This window comes from Papio anubis, chromosome 11 (assembly GCF_008728515.1).
Source record: "Papio anubis isolate 15944 chromosome 11, Panubis1.0, whole genome shotgun sequence".
Taxonomy (NCBI): domain Eukaryota; kingdom Metazoa; phylum Chordata; class Mammalia; order Primates; family Cercopithecidae; genus Papio; species Papio anubis.
Window position 1 is genome coordinate 47,266,160 of NC_044986.1, and position 23,212 is coordinate 47,289,371.

The 23,212-nt window shown below is 33.7% G+C and overlaps 1 protein-coding gene across 2 annotated transcripts in view; it reads left to right on the forward strand.

Moving 5' to 3' along the window:
- The window catches only part of PRKG1 (protein kinase cGMP-dependent 1), a 1,324,128-nt gene that overhangs the window by 162,209 nt on the left and 1,138,707 nt on the right, over positions 1-23,212 (forward strand). For both annotated transcript variants that reach the window (XM_031652620.1, XM_031652619.1), the window contains exon 2: positions 5,438-5,604. In XM_031652620.1, the coding sequence (XP_031508480.1) occupies positions 5,438-5,604 (167 nt within the window). The remainder of the gene's footprint in view (positions 1-5,437; positions 5,605-23,212) is intronic.

Genomic DNA, 23,212 nt, shown 5'->3' on the forward strand with positions numbered 1-23,212 from the left:
TATCAAATGCTAATTATAGGTCTGAATTCGGCAAGCAGTTTTGATTTCCTCATGACTATTTTTGTCATAAGATTGGGATAGCTATAGCAGAGTTGGTTGATGTGAAAATACAGTCTGAACCTTGTTGAAAACTGGTTTGTAGTTTTGAGGGAATATCTAAATTGGCCAATAACTTTGCAGGATTAAATTTTATCTTTATGTGGGCTGGTTGATAGTTCTTAGCTCTTAGCCAGCTTGTATCTATGGAGTTCATTCAGAAAAGCTGTTAGGCAAGAAATAGGATCCATGGTTTGGGCAGAATCTTAACAATTGTGGCAGCAACCGGACTACCATTTTTCTTGCTTGTAGGTATTAATCAAATATTTCACAATAGATGGATGGAGTTGTCCTTTTGCAATAACTTGGAATTAGAAACTTTTAAGAGGCTCTGCAAGGAGTATGTTTGTGTGAAAGAGCTATGGACTGTCATTATGCCCTCAATGAAGACTTGGATGTTTGAGTTCCCAAATGGGTAGACAATACTGTAGGCCAAGGTGACCGTGAAAATCGTTTATTGCTTCTTCTGACATTTGATCCCAAAGTTGACCATTCAGTGCAAAAGAACTTTAGTGAGTGATGTTTTTGGTCACAAATTTTTATTATAGAAGTTTTGTGCTACATTTTCAAATTGCTTTAGCTGATTTCCATTCTTAGCAATAACTTAATAGCTTTGACTATGTCTTTTAAAGTGCCTGGAAGTCTTTTTTAATCGAAGAGATTGCCTGTGACCTGACTGAGGGGGAAACTGTTCTAAAACATGAGTGAAAGTAGAGAGTGGGCACACTTCAGGCCTCTGGAGATAGTTTTTGAAATTGAGATGAGACCTCATTCTCTCCTAATATGTAAGAGTTGCCTGAGAGTAAGTGATTTAAAGTCCAAATAAATGTAAGCTTTATGAGACAGTGGTTCCCAAGAGTTTCAATTATAAAACTCCCTTATTAACATGATAATCAATTTTGCTTTTGGTATTCATTAATTGATGAAATCCACAACAGAAAACCTCCACAACTTCAGTAACATTTTAAAGTAATTTTACATCATTTATTCTTTATGTCTGTTATATTGTCTATAAATCATACCCCTTTTTATAGTCCTTCGCTGGTGTTTGGAATAAAATAAAACTCTTTATTGTAGTCTTCAAGGTCCTATGAAACCCATCCCCTGCCTACCTCAATGATCTTATTCTCCCATCCCATTCCTTCTTTCTCACTGTATGCTTCAACCATACAGGTCTACTTTCTGATCCTTGAATGTATCGAGGTGATTCCAAACTCTACACCTTTGTCCTTGTTTTTACTTCTACTTAGAATGATTTTCCTCATCATCATTGCAATAGAGAAGACAATGGTTGGATCTCATTGTCATATAATCTTTATTTCAGAGAGGCCTTCCTGACCACTTAATCTGAACTAGCCTTCCCTACTCCTTGAAATAACCCTACTGCCACTTACATATTGCTAGCCTACTGTATGGTAACCATTATGTAGAATATCCTTTTATTAGCTTAAGAAAAACTAGTGGGGGACTGTTTATTAACAGTGAATAGTGCTGGCTCCCTTATTTGAAAAGTAGGTGTATGTTTTCCTATACTCTAAAATTGTCCATTTTTAACTAAGATTGTGTAGAAAGACAATTTCTATCAAGTATTTTTTCTTTATATTCAGAAATTTTCTCTGTAATAAGTAAATGGGGAAATGAATTTTCCAATTTATTTTTCTAAAATTGAACGTTTGGAAGAACTATTGCTAATCCTGGCATTAAATTATCTGGGGATATTATACCACCTCATGAGATTTTTTAAGGAAAGAAAGGATTATCATGTTGGTTTCAGAATTTATAAATTAAGTTACACTAAATTCTTAGGGTGTTAGAAAAATACTCTATATCCAGTATTGTGCTGGAGCCAACTTGCACTGGCTCATGTAAGATCTGCTTGTTAATTTCCAGGAACTTTGCAAACAGGTTGATTTTGCATGAAAGCTTGAAATTGGCCATGGTGGGAGTATTTACACCATGGAAATTGGCAAATGCTACATACCATAGCTTCCCCCGCTTTTCTCCAACCCAGCCAGCCAGCCAGCATACCAGCATATCATTTTATATATAGCTAATATTTCAGAGGCTGACAATCCAATGATGACAAAGGAATAGGGCTAGCTCAAATTAGTCAAGTCACGTTTATGGGTGTTTAGATTTAAAAAGCCACACCTTTTGGGCATGAAAGAAAAAGATTTTAAAAAATAAATTATTTATACACAAAGGCAGATAGTAAAGATTTAAAAAAATCATGATCTTTGTGGTTGCTTCTTATACCTCCCAGGTCAGGCTGCTGAATTATTTCAAAATATTGTTAAAACATATACTCTGGGTTAAGCAGATGGCTACCTTCTGTAACTTGTGATATCAGCTTTCCCTAACTCCCATACTAATAACACAGCTCAAGTCACTGATTTTTATATGCATTATATCTTAGTTACAGTGAGTGTCTTAGACCATTTCTTTGGGGAAAGAAAAGGATTCAAAGAAGAGTGAGATGGAGGCCCTGATTAATTATAGTCTATAATGTCAGAGAAAGTAAAGACTAATGAGAGTTGACCTAAGGTTTTCAGTCCTCAGTAGGAAAGGACTTAAAAGAAAATTTCATGAAAAGACAGGGTTTTGAGTATTATTCTCTGACAAGAACATTTTTGGGGTTGCACTACACAGAAGCACAAGGTATCTATCTTGCTGTGAGATCAGAGACAAATTATTTGTGACAATTCAGAAACAATGCTATTTGGCAATACCTGTATGAAGGTGTAAATAGTAAGATGTGGTCCTATATTGATTAGTTTCCTTTAAAGAGATACAACAGCCTATATGGAAGTTTCCAGTTTGTTTCTTCAGAGACCTGAAATTAAATGTCCTCCATCCAGAATACAATTTGAGAAACAAAAACATCCTGAAATCCCGTCCTTCCCATCCCACACTCTACAGTCAGTGATAAACAGTTGGAAAGTTTGGATAATTCTAAGGAATTCTGTTAGGGCTCATTGTTTAATCTTTTGTAATATCTTCATCAAACAGGTTAATAATCCTATTTATGAGAGGGGAGAAAGTGACTTCAATCATATTTGGATTGTGCTAATTATAATTATGTTCTTGGATGAGGGCTTCATTTTTAATCTTGCTGCATTTCTAGGACTTAAATCTTTATAGGGCACTCTTAGTACTTCACAAAGGATAATATACCATCTGTATGTAGCTGAACAAGTTGTGGTTCTTGATTAGTTTTTATTGTGCAAGAAACTATGATGCCATCAAATGGCCTCACTCTCTGACAAAAAAAAAAAAAAAAAAAAAAAAAAATTAGGAAAGAGAAAATGTAATGCAATTTGACCAAAATTAATTTCCTGAGTACCAAATAAGCTCAGATTCTTGGAAAAATAATCCCAGAACAGTAGATCTCAGGAGTCAATATGAAGAAGTGGTATGAAGGTGCCATTGCTATTCTTCAGACCAAGAGTGGTGAGGGTAATTATAAGGAGGGGTGAAGATAATACTGCAATTAATACTGCTACAACCTTTATCCCCTACCATTTACTGAAAGTAACATTTTATTCTTTGATCTTCACATATAAACCTATTAAGCTGGTATTTTTAAAATATCGTTTTGTAGATGATAACATGGAAATTCAGAAAAAAAAGTAAGACAACCCACTCAAAATTTTTGAGGTGTCAGGGCTAGGATTGAAACCCAAATATATGCCTCTTCAAAACCTATGTTTTGTTTTGTGTGTGTGTGTGTGTGTGTGTGTGTGTGTGTGTGTGTTTAACATTTTAATAGGCACATACATTCTTACTCTAAAATCAATTTTGTATCCTGCATTTTCACTTAAAAATAATAGAAGAATTTCCTCCATGCCATTAACACTCCTCATAAACATAATTTTAATGGTAGCATAACATTCCATTCTAGGATTATTCTTCATAGTAATGAAATTTCAATTGTTTTTATTTTTATGTGTATCTTTGCACTACTTAAAACTGAATTATTACAAAACATAATGGTGAAGGCTAGGCTAGTTAGACTGAGGTCTAGATGAAAAGCCTCCCAGAAATGGGGAGAGAAGACTAATGCTTTAGTCAGTATTCACTACTGCAGGTCATTTCCCTGGAAGCCACTTGCTAAGCAAGTGAGGACAAAGGTCAGTTTGTGTTTAATTTTTTTAAAATTAAGACTCTTAATATGACATTCTAAATGTGCTGTCTCCTCTCTGGATTGCTAAGGTCTTTGCTTTCATCTTATCCGGCTTCTGACTTCTCTGATAGTGCTCTGATTGTCCTCCTGATAAAACATTTCTTAATGTCTCTTCCACTTTGATTTTTGCATTCTTAGAAAGTCATTTGGAACTTCTTATCTGAGCAAATAAATATCCCAATGTTTTAAGTTCTGCTAAAACTTTCTCATTAACTGCTGAATTCCAATTACAAAATTTATGAATATGTTTCCTACTGACTACCTGTATTGAATCCCATACCTAAAACGTGTTGCACTTCAAACATCTTGTTCAATAGAGTTTATTTGCCTGGTTACCTCAGTCTAAGCTGCTTGAGGAAAGAAATATTCTCTATAAAAGCATGGGACATGTATAAAGAACTGTTGCATTTCTACCAGTTGTTTCAAACAGCTAAGTAGGAGACCAAGTCTTATCTTTTTTAATCCAAAATATTACTTGAGCAGTATTATCTCCCACCATTTACTGAAAGTAACATTATATTCACCAGTCTTCACACATAAAGCTATTGGGTTGGTGTTTTTTTAAATACTATTTATAAATGACTGGCATCTTAGTAGACACTGGGCATACAGTAAAAAAAAAATTTTAAAATGATCTCTGCCTATGTGGAGCATAAAGTCTAGCAGAAGAGGCACATAAAAAATAAGTAAACATTTTTTTTCTGTAATTGTGTATAGGGCAATACATTCCTGATGTTCTTTTACAAATATAAACAGTAGTAATAGCATTTGCTCTGGAGTTTTAAAATTTTGTTCATATTTATTCTTAAACTAAATTACAAACTTTAATTTAAAGTATGTATCCATTGGTTTTCTGGCAATCTTTGTGATCAAGAAAAAGTCTAAAGCAAAATGAACTTGTTTGATTTTGTTTGTTGGTTGGTTGGTAGGTCACTTATTCATTAAATGATAGAGTACTTTAAAAAATTCTTAGTGCCCTTTTTTGCTGCCATGGAACTACTTTGTTCTCCAGTCTTCCAGAAAATTATTGGATTCCTAACAAGAAAATACATTTGTGGTGTGCCAGAGCACTGTATGGCTCTGCTAAACCTCACAAACTATGCAAACTATGAAAGAGCTTGTCAGATGTGCCAGTAAATCTTCCCTCTCTTGCCATAGGTCCAAGGATCTTATAAAGGAAGCTATCCTTGATAATGACTTTATGAAGAACTTGGAGCTGTCGCAGATCCAGGAGATTGTGGATTGTATGTACCCGGTGGAGTATGGCAAGGACAGTTGCATCATCAAAGAAGGAGATGTGGGGTCACTGGTGTATGTCATGGAAGGTACGGTTTGTAACTCCAATCCTCTGACATTCAAATATTCCCTTTTCATCTTATCAGCTGCACACAGATGGCAATGCATTACATGGAAAATTCAATTTTTCCTTCTTTTATTGAGAAATTAGTTTGAAAAAAGTTGAAATACTACTTAGATACAGTCGTTAACTAATTATGTGAAGTGTTTGTGTTTAGAATATTAATATGAGAATCCACTATTTTGTCAGACATGGAAAAGTTAAAAATGTGAAAAAAGAAAGGTAGTTTATTACACTGAATATTCTGCATGCAGTCAGGTCACTGAGCTAACATACAAAGCTTCAGCAGAAGCTCAAGATCACTGGAAGTATTTTTGGTCCAATAATTTAAGCATCTTCAACTATACCCTTAACTTTTAATATGTGACTAGTTTTCCTGCTTCTGTAAAAAGAAAATGTTTTTCATGTGTATGACAGAGGCAGATAATAAAGATTGGATGGCATATTACCTGCCTAATTAATAGGAATGATAGCTTGTTTCATACATCCTGTAAAGACTAATATAGGAAGTGTTTTGAAAAAAAAACTGAGGCACCCACTGTGTAAATATGTTTTATGCCTAGCTAATTTTTCATAATACTTATTTCTGACTTGAAATCTATAATAACATGTTTTTCTTTTGTGGAAAGAAAGTAGCTCATGAGATAATGACTGAATCAGCTTGGAAGACAGTGAGTTCAGAAATACCTGTAATGTAAGACGGTGACATGTGAAAACCAGTTTCTTAGGTGGTGATTAATGTTTTATCCAAAACATTTGTGTGATAGTGTCCTATAATTATCAAACTTATAGGTCATTCAGAGAAACGGTGTATTTGGGCAAGTCACTTAATTTCTCTGTTTCACCTAACCAATTTGTGAAAAAAGAAGATATTCTTTCTTTCTGCCAGTGGTTTTCAAGTGGCGATGATTCTGTCTCCCAGGAGACATTTGGTGATATCTGGAGACATTTTTGGTTGTCACAAAGGGGATGATATTTGGGGGACTGCTGACTTTCTAGTGGGTAAAGGCCAGGCATACTGCCCAAAAGGGTAGCTGCCCAGAACAAAGATTTATCTGGCTCAAAATGTCATTAGAGCCAACAGATGAAAAATCCTGCATTCTGCCTTTTTTATAGGATTGGTATAAAATGAGATAATGTGTATGAATGTTTAATGTAAAGTATAGAACACCACAACATAATAATAAGTATTATTATTTCAATTAAAATATTGACAGTATATAAGAAATATTCTTTCTTCTCAGCATGCATCTTTTATTTATTCTTTGTCATCTTTTTGGATATATGTTAGGCATTCAGTTTTTAAGTAGTAATTTCTATCATTTTTTCCCTTATAGTTTTCACCCTCTATGTCAACAATATAAAATTCTTCCAAGGCCAAAAATATTATTCATTTAGAATAATAAATAAATATTCATTTAGACTTTCTTCTGGTGACAAAACACAATAAAGAAAAATACACATAATGTACACTTGGCAGAGAATTGCAAATAAAAGAGATGAAATTATAGGACAAGGCTATATGTGGACAGTGAGCAGAAAGGATGGAAAAGTGACAAAAATATATAGAGGTGAAGTATAGAATATAAAGATAGAGGCAATATCTTAACTACTAACAATTAGAAACCACGTTTAAAGCACTTCTGAGATTATATCAGTAGCTTCATATGGTATTATTTTTCAGATATTATATTGGTCAGCACCTTTTAATAAAACAGGTATTCTATAAAGGAAAGTATACTTTTACTTCATCTGTTTTCAAATGCTAATTATTGCTATTTCATTCAAGAAACCACAATTTTGAACACCTGTGGATTCAATGTTCCTTCATCTTAAATATTTCTTACAAAAATAGATTCCCAAACAACCATGGAAATCATTTCTAAAATTTATTCATGTTGTCCCTTCTTACTAAGCCTAACTGAAAGTTTTCTAGCTATATTGGAAGAAGCTTGGGAATAATAGTTAATATTTGTTAATGTTTAGAAAATGCCCAACACACAGAGCATGCTTTCTCTAAATATTTTTTATATATAAAATTTATTTAAACCTCAATTCTGTCAGGTAAAGGCTAATATTTATTATTCCATTTTGTAGATGAGGAGTCTGAGGCTTAATGTGGTTAAGTAATTTGCCCAGGTCTCCCAACTAGTTTGTAGTAGAGTCAGGATTGATACCCAGGCTATTTGGATTCATAGCTCAAACTGTTAACTATGGGGCTGTGTATTAGTCAGAGGTCTCCAGAAAAGCAGGACAAATAGGATGTGTGTGTATATATACAGTGAGAAGGAGATTTATTTTAAGGAATTGGTTTATGTGATTGTGGAGGCTGGCAAGTCCAAAATCTACAGGGTAAGGCCCATTGGTCAGAGATGCTACAATTCGAGTCTGAAAGCCATCTGCTGATAGAATTTCCTCTTCCTAGGGGAAAAGTGGGACTTTTTTCTATTCAACTGATAGGATGAGGCTTGCCCACATTATTGGAGGGTGATCAGCTTTACTCAATGTCTATTCATTTAGATGTTACTAAAGAGTATCTTCACCAAAATGTCTACAGTAGAATAATGTTTGAGCAACTTTCTGGTATTGTGCCCTATCCAAGTTGACATGTAAAATCGAACCTCACAAGTCAATCGACCCCTTGTCAACTTGGCACCTGTACATATCTTCTTAAACCACATTTAATTTTCAAATAAAGACAAGAACAAGGTTCCACCTAACATGATTCAACAACCCTGTGTGCAACTGCAAATTTACTAACCCTTTCCCCAAAAGAAGACACAAAGTTCTTGGGTGATGTTTATTCATCTCATTGCTATCCCATAGCTTAAATACTATGATGTGAAGTTAACAACACTTAAATACTATGATATAAAGTCAATACATCTTATACTACATGATAAGGAGATAAGAGAGGGAAGCAAACAAAGATGTTTGATGCAAACACACACACACACACACACACACACACCAATGTAACAAAATAAGATAGAAATACTCATGATAGACGATATTGCTTCCCCAGGTAAGTATACTAATATTTTCCCCATTGCTTCATGATAATTTTAATACATTTTCTTTATCTTCCTTTTATTGCTGGATTGACTAAACAGCACGTTATCTTAATTATCCTTTTAAAAACAGAGTTCTAAATAATGTATCAATATTCAGAGTCACAGCTTTTGCAATGATGTTGATTGCCTTCAGAGTCACAGCTTTTGCAATGTTGTTGATTGCCTTCAGTTAAACTCAATAAAATGACTACAATTTTATAACCTGATGCCGATCTTTTCCTAAATGGTAATTCTAGCCAGCTCAGTGTAAGTTTAGCAGATCTTGTGCTAATAGCCTTATGTCAAAATAATTTAAAATTTAAAAATGATCATTTAAATTTTAAAAAGTTTTAATTGAGGAAATGTTTCATTGTATAATTAGTTCAATCTTCTCAAAATTTCGGTAGCAATGCTTTTGATATAGATTCTTTGTTATCTGTGAACATTAATATTTATAAAGAGTATACCATGGAAACAATGAATGAATAGGCTGTAAAGGATCTTCCACAAACTTGCTTACTATCAACATGTTCAGCAAAACACCCAGGGAGTTTATGTGGAAAATCAGTCCAAGTCTTCCTGTCTCTCTTTAGTGAAATTAAGTGGTCTTCATAAAATGATGTGCCTTACAAATTTTTTTGTTTTCATCCTGGACAGTGTTCCAAGTATTATTGCATACCTAAATGCCAAAGGTTCTTACAGTTTTAACAAAGAGAATACTCATATGGTAAGACTTTATTAATTAGGATGACTGGGAAAGAGTCATCTGGGTGTAGTATGCATACATTATCATGTATTTTCAAGCAAGATGAGTTCAGATACTTAAAAGTGCTACCTAGAAGTTTCAATTTCAAGTTTTGATCAACGTTGTTTTGGAATTAACTTTTTAAGGCAGTAGTGTAAGTAGATTATATTGCTTAAAGCTCATTTTATGTTTTAATTATGTTAATATATTTTAGTGAGTCTCACAGAATATTTGGATACAGTTTATTTTCTTAAACAAATAGACGTTGGCCTTAATTATGAGGTAGCATGTGTTAATATCCTTATATTCTTGTTTTCCTTTTTTATTATAAAGATAAACTTCAGTCTACATTCATTCAAAATAAAACAGACTCTGATTTAGTGATTTACAATTGCTGATGTGTTATTTGGGGGTGAATTTTACCTAATATTCTAGTATTGAAAATGTCTAATTTATACCTATTATAGTGATTGATTTGCTTAGAGACATTGGTTTTGTTCATATTATGTGATGTTTCATAGTGGAAGCAGATAAATTTCATTTTAATTTTTGAAATGGCAAGTGTCAGTTTAGTGTCCTTTGACTATTGGTTATTTTAAGGTAAACTTTTTTGATGAAATCATCAATTCTCTTTTTGCATTTCAAATTTTATTTAATTTAAATTAGCTTGTTTTGTTTTATTCATTTAATTGATGTACAATAGTTGTAAATAGTCATGTAGACATGGTGATGTTTTGATACATGGAATGTACAGTGACCACATCAGGATAATTAGCATATCCATCATCTCAAACATTTTTCATTTTCTTTGTGTTAGGAACATTCAATATCCTCCTTGTAGCTGTTTGGAAGTATATAATATAGTATCATTATCTGTAGTCATCATACAATCCTATAGAATACTAGAACTTGCCAATTTTTTTCATGAGGTGCTTATTAATGATAATAACTTTTGTTAGTTACTCATGTGCCAGGTACTGTTTAGTCACTTTCTAGGTCTTAAAATTTTAATTCTCATAATGACCTTAAGAGATAGGCATTCTGTTATCTACATGTTAATAAATGGGAAACTGATGCCTGGAGAAGTTAATAACTTGGCCAAGACTAGGCAATCAGTATGTTGAAATACGCCTCTTGGCCATGGAGTCCCCATGCCTAAGGACTATGCGGTGCTAACTTTTGAAGTACTGATTAGAAGTACTGTTGTTACATGTTTATTATGTGTACTCCAGCTTGAGGAGCTCATAAAAGATGCATAGCTTTAAACCATGAGATTAAAAAATGATCTGACTATTTGCAAGAAATAAAACTTGAACAGCAATAGTTCAAAAAGAAAAAAATTCAAGATATTTCCTATAAGTACTTCTTAGGCCTCTCTGCATCCTTTGAATATTAAACTTCTTACTGACCTCTCTGTAGATCATCTGGCATCCATTCCTCTTCTCTTATTAGTTCCTTTTTTCTTATTGAAAGAATGGCTATGATTTGGCTTAATTCTTGGTCCACCTCTGTGTCCTTATTGTTTAGAATTAAACTCCACCATGTACCTGGGAGGCCCTATTTTCTATCTACAATCAATAGCATTGATTTTGTTTTTCTCACTGGTTTCATTTTTATTTTATTTTTTTAAGAAGGAACAATTCTTTCAAGTTATTACACAAATGACTCTTTTAACGGATCATTTGTATACTAACTCTAAGTGTTATGTGATTATTCACATCGACTCTCAAAAGACTAGACTCTCATTTCTATTGGTATTGAACTGAGACTTCACTTATAAAGATTTGCTTCCTTTTCCAGTAAGTTGGTTGATACAATGTGGTCTGCCTGTTACGCTGATGTTCAGCACTATTTGTTATTCAGGGTGGACGTGAATCATGCTAACCACCATCAACAGTAAACTTATGCCATTTCAAACTACAAGTTCTATTTTCCCTCCCCAAACATGTTTTACTGTCTTTACACAATTAAATGATGTAATGAACGTTGACATTCAAAGAGGGATTTTGTATAAAACTGAATGTTAAAAATGAGCCTTTCGATATCAGATGGCATTCAAAACACTACCTGAGAGTGTGAAGGAATTGAATGCATTTTCATATTGATTAGCTCTCAGTAAATTTAACATGAGAAACAGGTCATTTTATTCTTACAATCAGATGTTGCCTTTGGCCTTATGAGTTTTTCGTGTTAATCTAAAAGCTATCTTTAGAACAGTTGAAATACAAATGTACTTAAAGTTATTCTTGCAACTCCTTTATGGGACCAAGCTTACAATGTTACTGTTAAAGAGAAAGCTTGTGTACTACTTACATAAAAACAAAACAAAACACCTGATTATAAGAGGTTATCATAAATAAGGAGAGTCTTGAGGCACTAAATGTGAATATTAAGATGTGTTTTAATTATTGAGGCCGTGGCAAAGGCAGGGATGTGAAATATTTAGATGCCATGTGGGTATCGTGTTCATTTTGGGGTGCCTTGCTTCAGAAGGGACTTTAATATACTTGAGCAAGTTGAGGAAGCATAAAATGTATTTAAAATAATTGATAATATTTCATGGACAGATTTAGGAAGAAAGGATAACTGTTTTTAAGTGCTGAAAACACAGTCACATGGGGAAGTATTCTGCATAAATCTAGATGGCCAAAGAAGAAATGCAGGTTATAGTGAAGTCTAAATTGAGTCAACTTGAGAATCAACATTTTGCTAATTAAAAATGGACCAAAAGTGAAATGAGCAGCCTGATGTGATGGCAAGAACCTTATCTCATGAGGCATGCTAGAGGTGACTACATAGCATCTGCTTAGAGAAAGTTTGTGTGGGTTGAGGAGGGGTTCCTTGTGGTTGAACCATAATGTATCTCCTGTATCTTTCACAAACTCCAATACTCTGAGTCTGTGAATCTGTGAACTAATACTCTACAAGTCACCTTATAAGAGCCTAGCCCTCAAAAGGTTTCTTCTTGTAAATCCTTTCCTATAGGTAATGTACATGTTTAGTTTTGAATGTTCTTTTACTTATATAAATCTAATAATTTTGCATGTATTCTTCTACCACTTAATTGTTTTGTTCAGTATTATGTTCCATTGTATAACCCAATTTATTGATACTTTCTGCTATTGATGGTATCCTGAATCATTTTCTGTTATTTTGCTCTCCCAAATTGTGCTTGTGTAAGCAGTGTTAATGGTGAATCCTTATAAACATGTTCAGTAATTTCTCTAGTGTGTATAAATAGAAGTAGAATTCCTGGGTCTTAATGTATGTGAATCTTCAAATTTTTTAAATAATACCAACTTACTTTCCAAAGTGGTTTTATCTGATTATACCTGATTGTAACTTATGCCTAAGTTTTCTGATTGTCCCTCACATCCAGGACAATTTATATTGACAAACATTTAAATTTTACCTATCTGGTGGATGGGAAATGGTACCTGGTGATCTTTTTTTTTTTTTTTTTTTATGTATCTGAACAATTTTAATTGTTATCTCTTGAATGCAAAACAGAATATTGGAAGACATCATAGAACCCTTTTCTGTTCTACAAATATATGGTTAATTTTCATCTTCTTAGGTGTGAATGAGGTTGTGACTATTTGTATTTCTTCCATGAAAAGTCTGTTATTGTCCTCTCCTTTTTTTTTACTGTTGGGGGGATGGCTTTACATACATTGGAACTTAATCCTTATCGAAGTTACATGCATTGCAGATATCTCTCCTATCTATGGCTTGTATTTCTATTCTTCTGTGACATATTCTGATGAACAGAAATTATTAATTTTAATGTAGTCAGATATATCAGTCTTCCTCTTGGTTTGTGCTTTTTGTATGTTTTTAAAGAAATCCTGTTAACCAGTGTTTTTCATGCTCGTGTGTGTGTGTGTGTGTGTGTGTGTGTGTGTGTGGGTGCGCGCATGTGTGTGTCCGTGAAGGTACTTTCATAGCTTAGTTATGTGAGGTTCATAGCTTAGATTATCTGTACATTGATAATCGAAAGAGTAGTTGTACTTTTCAAAGTAGGAGGCCTGAAAAACCATACATTTTTGCTTTTATGTTCTTTTTTCAATATATTTTAAGAATTCTTTATAAATTGTCCTTTGGGACAGTGAATATGCTTTTGAATATACTTGATGACAGTGGATTTTATATTTGGAAATAATCACAAGTCATTTAGTGACAGATTTGATGAATAGGAGTAGGTGATTAAGCTGAGTAATACAGTTTTATTTTATTTTTATTTTTGGCTAAAATATATAAGAATGTGTGTATATGTACCGTTAGAAAGTAATGGTATTTGTTGTACAAGTTAAGAATTGACCAGATGTTTTACTCTAGAACATCATTATTGAAAAAGTGACATATTTTGAAGGATAATGTTCTTAATACTTATCTGGTTACTAAGTCCTTGTGAGATTTTTAAAAATATAGCCTTATCTCATTGTGGTTCTACTAATGTACAGTTCTCAAATTCTTTCTAAGGTATTACTAGTGGAAATTAGTTTATTACACTAGGAAGAGGCTTAGTGTGGCTTTTCTTATTTTGGAAGTCTCCTGAAAGCTAAAATGTTTGAAAATTGCTGTAGTTGTTTTGAGATGATGGTTGAAATGCTATCAATTTTTTTTCAAAAAAATCAATCTGACATTAATAAGGCAAATCATGGGTCACATTAAAAAGGTACACATTTTTCCCTTCTTATTCTTACTTCAACCAGTTATTTATTTTATTTCTTTGCTTTCTCATTTTGCTAAGATATCAATCTCTCCATTCTTCATTTTGAGGAATGCCAGATTGGAAATTTTAAAAGTGTATATATTTTTTTTTTTGGTAAAAATTAGAAACAAAACAGCAGAGCTGAAAAAGTAAAAAGTGAGAAGAAAATGTGGATTAGTACTTTTTTGGCAATGGTGTAATAACACATTGATTTCTTGCTAATGAGGTAAAATTTACTTCAGCCATCATTACATAACTGTTGAAGAGTTTGCATGCTGAACACTTCACACAATCTACAATTGTTATGTGTTCATTTTAAAAATACACATAGATATATTTCTTCAGGGACTTTAACATGATTTTCAATGATTTCTTTGTGGAACTGGATAGACTAATGCTTTTAATATCCATCCCTCTAATGAGAAAGCCTTGAATGTTTAGTAATTGTTTTGGCACACTGTCCAAGGGCAGGACAGATAGGAGCCACTTCCCAGCGCAGGGGAGCTTACTGGTGTGGCTGCCATGGCAACAGTCTACCCCACCCCCACCACAGAGAACATCAGAATTGGTCTCTGAAGTTCTTACTTGAATTCTCCCATGTCTCTACATTTGAGAAACACAGGCTGTAGTTGCACCTACTTCATCTGAATTTAACTACTATAGCTTTAGAAAGCTGCAGTCTGAATCTGATCTTTATATTTAGGTCCTTCTATAAACTCCTTTCTGATAAAATGAAAATATTTTTGTGCTAAGACTCCAAAAGTAGTACACAGATATTTAGAATTATGGTGGATGACTTAAAATGGTATTAAAATCAGTCTGAGAATTCACACTTTATGTGTATTTAAAATATCAAGGAATTATTATTATGTAGTTACATTAATGATTTGTATAATTTTTTAGCCTAATTTTAGTCAATTTGTCTAATTGAATTAGACAAATCTTTTGTCTAATTCATCCAACTTTACTGAAGTGGATATTTTTCCATGTATCACAAAACACCCATAAGTTATTCATAAAAATATATAGGAGCAGATGCTTTTATTTTATTTTAAATGTTATTTTATTGGTTTTGAGACAGGGTCTCTCTCTGTCTCCCATGCTGGAATTCAGCGGCTGGGTCGTAGCTCACTGCAACCTTGAACTCTTGGGTTCAAGCAATCCTCCTGCCTTTGCCTCTTGAGCAGCTAAGACTACAGGTTCATGTTACCATACCCACCTATGTTTTTGGATTTTTTTTGTAGAAATGGGCTCTCACTATGTTACACAGGCTTTTCTCAAACTGCTGGCCTGAGGTGATTCTCTCGCCTCAGCCTCTCAAAGTTTTGGGATTACAGAAATAATCCACCAAGCAGACCTGCAAATGCTTTTAAACCCAAATAGTAATCTCAGCTACACAGGAGGCTGAGGCAGGAGAATCTCTTGAACTTTGGAGGCGGAGGCTGGGGAGAGCCAAGATCACACCGTTACATTCCAGCCCGAGCAATGAGACTGAAATTCTGTCTCATACAAAAACAGAAACAAAAACAGAACACAAATAGAGTATTTACTTTCTATTTGCTATTCACTGTCTGTGTAGTTGAACAAGAACAGTTAAGTTACTCTGTACACTGTTCAATATAAAAGCTAATTAAATTACCTTAGTCATTTATTAATAGCAAAGCTTTATTAGGAAAAGCATCTGGTGAAGGTTGTCAAACTCTTATGAAGATGATTTTCCATTTCACAAATATGTAATTGTATATTTACTAAGGAAAACCAAAGCTTCCCACAAAATCTTAAATGAAGTCAATGTGTATAAAATTTTCCTTTTAAAATTAAGCAGGCTTCTTTAAAAGATCTTTTATTCCCACTGGAAAAAAGAAGGGTGAGAACATTTATTTCCTGTAGAGTTTAATTAATAACCTATTGTAATAACTTTCACTTAAAGCCATTCACACATACGCATCAAAGAAGTTTTTTTTTTTAATTTTTATGGCTGGAAGAACATAATTCAGTGTTACATGTTACACTTTATATTTGAATCATGCAGATCATATTTACAGAATATTATTTTACATTACTTTTCTATTACATTGCATTTCATCCTGTTTTAGAATATTTAATAAGTTCAGCAACATTCCTGATATAGATTTATGCGATCCTTGATGGTTCACTCAATGACGGTACATGCCCTCAATTTAAAACCAGTTAAAAAAAAAAAAAAAAGATTTGTAATAACTTGCTCAGGTATTACCAGTGCAAAGATTTTTATTGACTCATCCTTTTGGAAACATGCATATGCAAATGTTTATACTTTGTGCCTATATGTGTATGCGAATTTACATGACATTGCCTTTTCCCTGAGTTTATATAATATTTCAGGTAACAGTGGGTTGGTGGTATAGCATGTAAACGATGTTATTAATGATTAAATTTAAATTTACAAGAAAAACATGATTAATAGCAATAACTGTAGGTATTGATGGTAAAGCTCCCAAGTGAATTAAAAATGAGTCTTTAAAGAAACCATAATGGTTTTTCAGCATCATTTTTCATACTATCCTCTTCAAAGAAAATTGAGATGACTTTTATGGAATGTCTTGAAAATTCTTTTCATTTAATCCTATGGATTTAAGTTAGTTATTTATTACATCAATTCTAGTATTCAAAGGCACATGAAATAGGAAAAATATTTTGGAAAATTTTTCTTCATGTTGAGTAACCAGTTACATCTATACAAAGCAGGCATTCCTAAACTATGATCTTTCCTCTTCTCTTAGATGGTGTGTTTCTACAAGCAGAAAGAGTGGTAGAGATAAAGCAGGGTGTGACTTTGACAAGCATATTCTATGAATATTTGAAACTCTTTGTATATTCCTCAAAGAGAGATAATAGCAAAGAAAGTATATAAGGAACTTCCTTTTGCAATATATCATCTTTATTCTCCTTTATTAGGATTCATTTGATAATTTATTAGTTGTTACATTCAAGAAATACCTACCCAGTTACGACTATGTCTCAGTGGACACCGAGGTTATTACAGTGAACAACACATATACAATTCTCTTCTAGAGCTCATATTCTGGTGATAGTGGCAGGGGAAAAAGATAAAACTATGTATGGAAATAAGCAAAATACTTTCAGATGGTAATAAGTGCTATGGAAAAGTAAATAAAACAGGGTGATGAAAGAGGATCATGGAGGCAATGACTGTGGGGATCAGGGTAGACTTCCCTGGAGGGTAGCATTTGAGTTTGAACCTGAATGACAAGAAAGAATCAAACGAAAGTGTGGATAGAGGATTCCAGATGAAGTAAACACAATAGAAAGGCAGTAAGGTGAGGAAAAGCTTGACGTGTTAAAAGAGACAGAAACCATGAGGCCAGGTTGGAATGGTTGGCAGAGGCAAGGTCATACATAGGGCCCTGTAAGTAGACTGCTTTTCTAAGAGATTTAGAGAGTGTTAGAGGAGTTTAAGTTGAGATGAGACATGATCTGATTTATGTTTTATGAGTAGAAAAATGGATTCCACTAATAATCTTGGAAGAAAAAATGGATTGTAGAGTAGTGGGAGAAAAAGGGATACCACTGGGAAGCCATAGCAGTAATCCAGGCAAAATATAATGGTGGCTTGGGCCAAGATGGCTGTGTGGGTGATGAAAGAAGTGTGGTATCATTTGGCAGTGCATGGATTCGATGTGGGTGTGAGAGAAAGAGAAATTAGGAATGACTTGTATGTTTTTATGTAAATAATTAAGTGAATGGCAGTACCATTTTCTGAGATGGGAAAAGGTGAGATATTTCATCTTTAAGAGTACAAGTCAAGATTTCTGTTCTGACAGTAGATATACATTCAGATATATATTCCTGAAAGCTCAATTGAGAGATGAGAGTGTGGAGGTAGTGTTCTGCTGAATAAACCAGGCATAGGGGAAAGATTGATGAAAGTTGTTCTCTTCTAATTAAAGTAGTTGTTTTACATACATCAGATGAAATGATAAATTTGGATATTTAACACATTTCATAGATATAGATATTCATAAATATTTTTAAATTATTTATGAGAAATATTTTTAGTAAACTGAAAATTCCTTCCTATTTTACACAAACTAATATCTTAAAGCAGCAGTTCTAAAAATGTGAGCAGGGACACTTTTAGAGGATCCTTGAGGTCAGAAGCTTTTTCATAATAGCACTATCTTTTCTGTCTTCTTCTGTCTCATTCTCTCAGTAGTATATAGTGAAGCTTTTTAGAGGCCACGTGGTGTGTGGTATAGCAGCAGATTGAATGCAGAAACAGAGAATACGGCTGCCTTCTATTAAGCTAGACATCAATTAGATTTCTCCAAAGTGTAAAACAATGGCCTGCTTTGTATTAACATTTTTGTTTTAAACGTGTAGTTAATTTTAATTAAAATGTATTATTTAACATGTAATAGATTTATTATTATTTTAAGTGAATAAATACTTGAAACATTTCTCCATTTTAATATCAAATAGAGTAAACATCCATAGAAGTAACCCACATAATCAAACGGTTCTTAAGGTTTTCAGTAATATTTAATAGCATAAAGAAGTCTGGAGACTAAGTTTGAGAACCACAGCCATATGACTTGAGGGCTAATATGACCAGGTGGCTGTTTGTTTCAGAAATTAAAATGTGATTAGTTTAAGGTTCAACATATCAGATATTGGTGCTCCTCCTCCACATCACACATATCTAGGACCGTGTTACAAAAGAAATGTCTCTTAAATAGTCTTGATAAATTAGAAGCAGAAAAATTTCTGTAAAGGCTAACATTTAAATCTAGTGCAAATAGCCAATACAGATCAACAATAGGCAAGTCAATTCCATTGAGGTGCTTATTATTGTGTTAATTCCATTCCATTTTACAGTATGAAAGGTATCCTTGATACATTTTATGGGTTCTGTTTGTACACTTTCTGATGTTAAAGATTTGGAAACTGAATTCTATTCCCCAATGCTTATTCTGAGTTAGTGTCGCAGAACATTGAAATTTTTTTTTGTAGTTAGACTTACAGTTCTAAAGGAATAAAGGAAAACAGATATTCTTTGACTTCAACTAGGATTTTGTAGAGAGGAAATGATTTTATACTGTGCTTATTTTTCACTTAAAATAGTCTTAGAAGATATAACATTTCATCTTTTGAAGTCTCAGTACAACAGCTTCTCTAATACCATGTTGTTTTCAAATTAAACAAGATAATCCATTATTGTATACGTGGTCCCAGTGTAGTACTCTCAGTGTATATGTCAACCTACATTGTGAGCTACCGATTGGATGTCTCTTTTAAAGTTCTCTTGCTAAGTAAGTGTTTGAAACGTCTACATATTTCTCTTGTGATGCATTTTGCAAAGAGCTTTTTCATTTGCTAGTACCTTTGCTTGTTTTTGATATTTCAGCACCATTAGCATTCTCTTGAGGTAAGTTAAATTTTTTTTTAAATGCTGTTTTTAACTTCTTTTTTTTGGAAAAACAATTTTCTTCTTTCTTCTCTTAAAAATACAGCTCTTATGAGGTAAGCAACATTGGAAGATAAAAAGCGTATTCCAACACATACGGAATTATATTGTTATGAGTAATTAATTTTAGGGTTTTTTATGCAAATTATATAGTTCGGTATTTTCTACAACAGTACATGCTGTTTCCTGTTCTTACAAAGTATAGACTTTTCCTGACATAACTAGACTTCTGAACTAGCTTTCTGCCTCTTGTCTCTGTATGTTTTATGTTATAAACTTTAGCCATGTAGTTCAATTTTCTTGTAGAGAAATGACCACAAGGCTAAAAAACATAAATCCTAGGAGTTTATTCCATATCCATGCATTAAGTGGCTATGTAACCAGATTGAAATGTTTGAAAATACTCTGTACATTACCTACTTTATTCCCCAACTTTGTGGATGACACCTCTTTTTCTCCCTAACATTTGCCTACACTAAAAACCCATGAATTATTTCAAAAATCTGTTGCACAAATCCTATTCAGTCTATCAGGCTATCAAAATCATGTGTCCCTGTGTGCTACTGCTTTAATTGAGGACTTCATAGTGCCCGAATTTTCCCAACAATTTTTATAGGTCTTCTTATCTCTAGTTTTACGTGACTTTCTATATTCTCTACGTGACCGTGAGCAAAATCTTTTAAAAGCACAAATGTGTTCATGTCCACCCCCCTGCTCAATGTTTTCCAATGCCTTCCCATGGTAAAACTTCAGATGCCTTAGGGTGGAAGACTACAGTGAAATGAAGAGAGCTAGGTTTTGGAACTTGGCAGACATGAACTTGAATTCTGATTCTGCCATATAACCAGCTACGTAATCTTGAGGAAATTATCTAACCTTTTTAGTCATTCCTTCCTCATTTGTCCCTTAATATATGTCAAGCATCAAGTTCTGTGTCTGGCACGTGAGAGTGGCCGTTACCCATTGATCTACCCTGCTTCCCTACTAGATTCTGCACTCACCACTTCATAGCTCTGGCTCAATTTCCTTGAATGTTCGCTTGTCTGTGTGACTTGTACATTTTCCTCTCCCTGGCATACATGCCCTGAAGCACTACTGCTCTTCAGAGTTGATGTAGAAGTTGACTCTTCTAAGAAGCCTGCTTTGACACCTTCTGACTGGGCTGGACTGTTGTCTCTGAAGTTCCTAACATCCTCTGTGTTCCACTCTATAAGCGCATTGGTCAGATTGGGTTTTGTTCATTTTGTTTCTCCAATTTATTAATTCATGAAATGCTTATTTTGCATAAAAATCGTTCCAGACAGAATACAAAGTTTCTATTAACATGGTGCTTATATTTTAATGAGGAAAATACATAACTTAAAAAAAATTTATAGTGTGTTGATAATAATACAAGGAATAAACTCCCATGATTTATTTATGGTTTTTAGGCTTGTGGTCATTTCTCTGCAAGACAATTGGGACCAAATAGCTAAATTTTATAACACTCAATCGATAGCTCACAATTTATTTTTACAAATATGTGAGTATACACACACACACACACACACACACACACACACACACATATATATAACCAGTAGGTAATAATGGCTATGAAAACCAAAGCATGGCAAGGGGATAATGTGACATGTGGGATGGGGAAGGGATTACTATGTTATGTAAGGTGCTCAAAGAAGGCTTCTGTAAGTTGAGCATTGAGCAGAGACATGAATGAGGTGACAATAGATAGTACTGATATCTGAGGAGAAGAGCATTTTATGCAGAGGGAATAAATGTGCAAAGCTCTGAGTCAGGATTATGATTGGCATGTTCAACAAGCAGTATGGAAACCAGTGTGGCATGAGTGGGGTGAGTCATTGCAGGGGTGGGGATGGGGAAGTTGGGCAACAAAACCAATTAAATAACTGAGGTCTGATGGCATTGTAGCCCATTCTAAGAACTTTTATTATTTTTTTAAAAAAATCAAGATGGGAATCCACAGGAGGATTTGAGCAAAAGAGCACCATGCTCTAAGTTGTGGCTAATAAGGAACTTTCTTCCAGCGATGGAGAATAAACTCTGGTACCAAGCACACATATCAGCTAGAAAGCTATTAAATAGTCAAAGAGGCAGATAATGATGACTTGGACTAAGGTCATTATCCAAAAAACTGGAGGTGGTAAGAAATGATCAAATTTAGGAACTGTTTTGAAAGCTCTGCCAATAGTATTTGCTAATGGATTGGACTGGAAATGGTATGTGAGATACAGTGAGGAGTGAGAGATGACTCCCAAGTTTTTGGCCTAAACAATTGGAATAATGGAGTGGCCTTTTACAGAAATTGAGAAGACTAATTGACAAGCAAGACTCTCAGGGAATAACTAGGGTACAGTACTAATTGTGTGCTTATTTATTGTCTCAGGGATTGGCTAAATTGTGGTAACAAAGAGCTCTCAAAATATAATGATTCAAATAAGATTTAGGTTTCTTTCTCTATTGTGCAATACCTTAGAAGTGAGTGGAGGAGGCGGGTGGAGCAGGTCTACCCCTTGTAGTCATTCAGGCACCCAGGTTGATTTCATCTTGTTTGCTCTGGCGTCACCTAGCTGTTGTCCTTTTCTACATGGTTGAAGCTGGATCATTACCTTGTTGATATTCTCTCCTATGGGAAGGGAAGAAAGAGAAATGACAGGGCAGATAGCTTCATGCTCTAAGTTGCACACTTCACCTGCCTTCATCTTCCTGTCTAGTACTTAGTTACGGAAAGGCTAGAAAAAGTAACCTCGACAAAGACAGCAATTTGTCCAGTAAAAAATTTGTGGGGATTTCTTTATTGAAATGAAGGACAGAATGGATTCTAGGGGACATTTTTGCCGTATTTGTTTCACCTTCCTAAGCAACTTAAGGTCAAGAACTACTCTGTTCTCTCTAAGCCCACTGTTCCAGCACATAGCACAGGTTCAGTATATGTTGGTTTTCTTAATAATAAATTAATTTTATGGAACAGTAATTGTTTTATACTTGATGGTGTGTTTCCTCCTGTGTACTTCTGAATTAATTACATAACTCCTTCTTTACATTTTAGGCTATATTTTAATGTATCTTCATTACTAATGAAGAAAAAGTGTAGTATTTCAATTACCTTTAAGTCAATGTCTTAAATTTATTTATTATTCAGGATGAAGAAGTCATGATGAGCAATTATTTATGTTTTTCAAGGAGTATTTACCTCACACATTTGCTTCCAAATAACAATTCCAGAAATCATACTCAATAATGAAATAATGAGTCACTTCCATATAATAAAATTGCATCACCAATTCCAAATTGCCTAACTCTCAAAATCTCACCTAACACTCTGTTTAAGCTGAATGCTGCTGCTGTCTTCTTAGTACTAGTTAGCTTAAAAGTTAGAGAAACTGTATTTGGGTTTAAAATTTTTAAACAAAAGGGGCATCAACTATATAACATTTAAGAAGTATATCTTGGAATAAAGACTATTTTGAAGATAAAATATAATAAGAAAAATTGTTAAGACAATAAAGTATTTTTAATGAGACACCTGAGAGTTGACACACAGAATATATTATGAATCTTTTGGAAAGCTTGGATTTG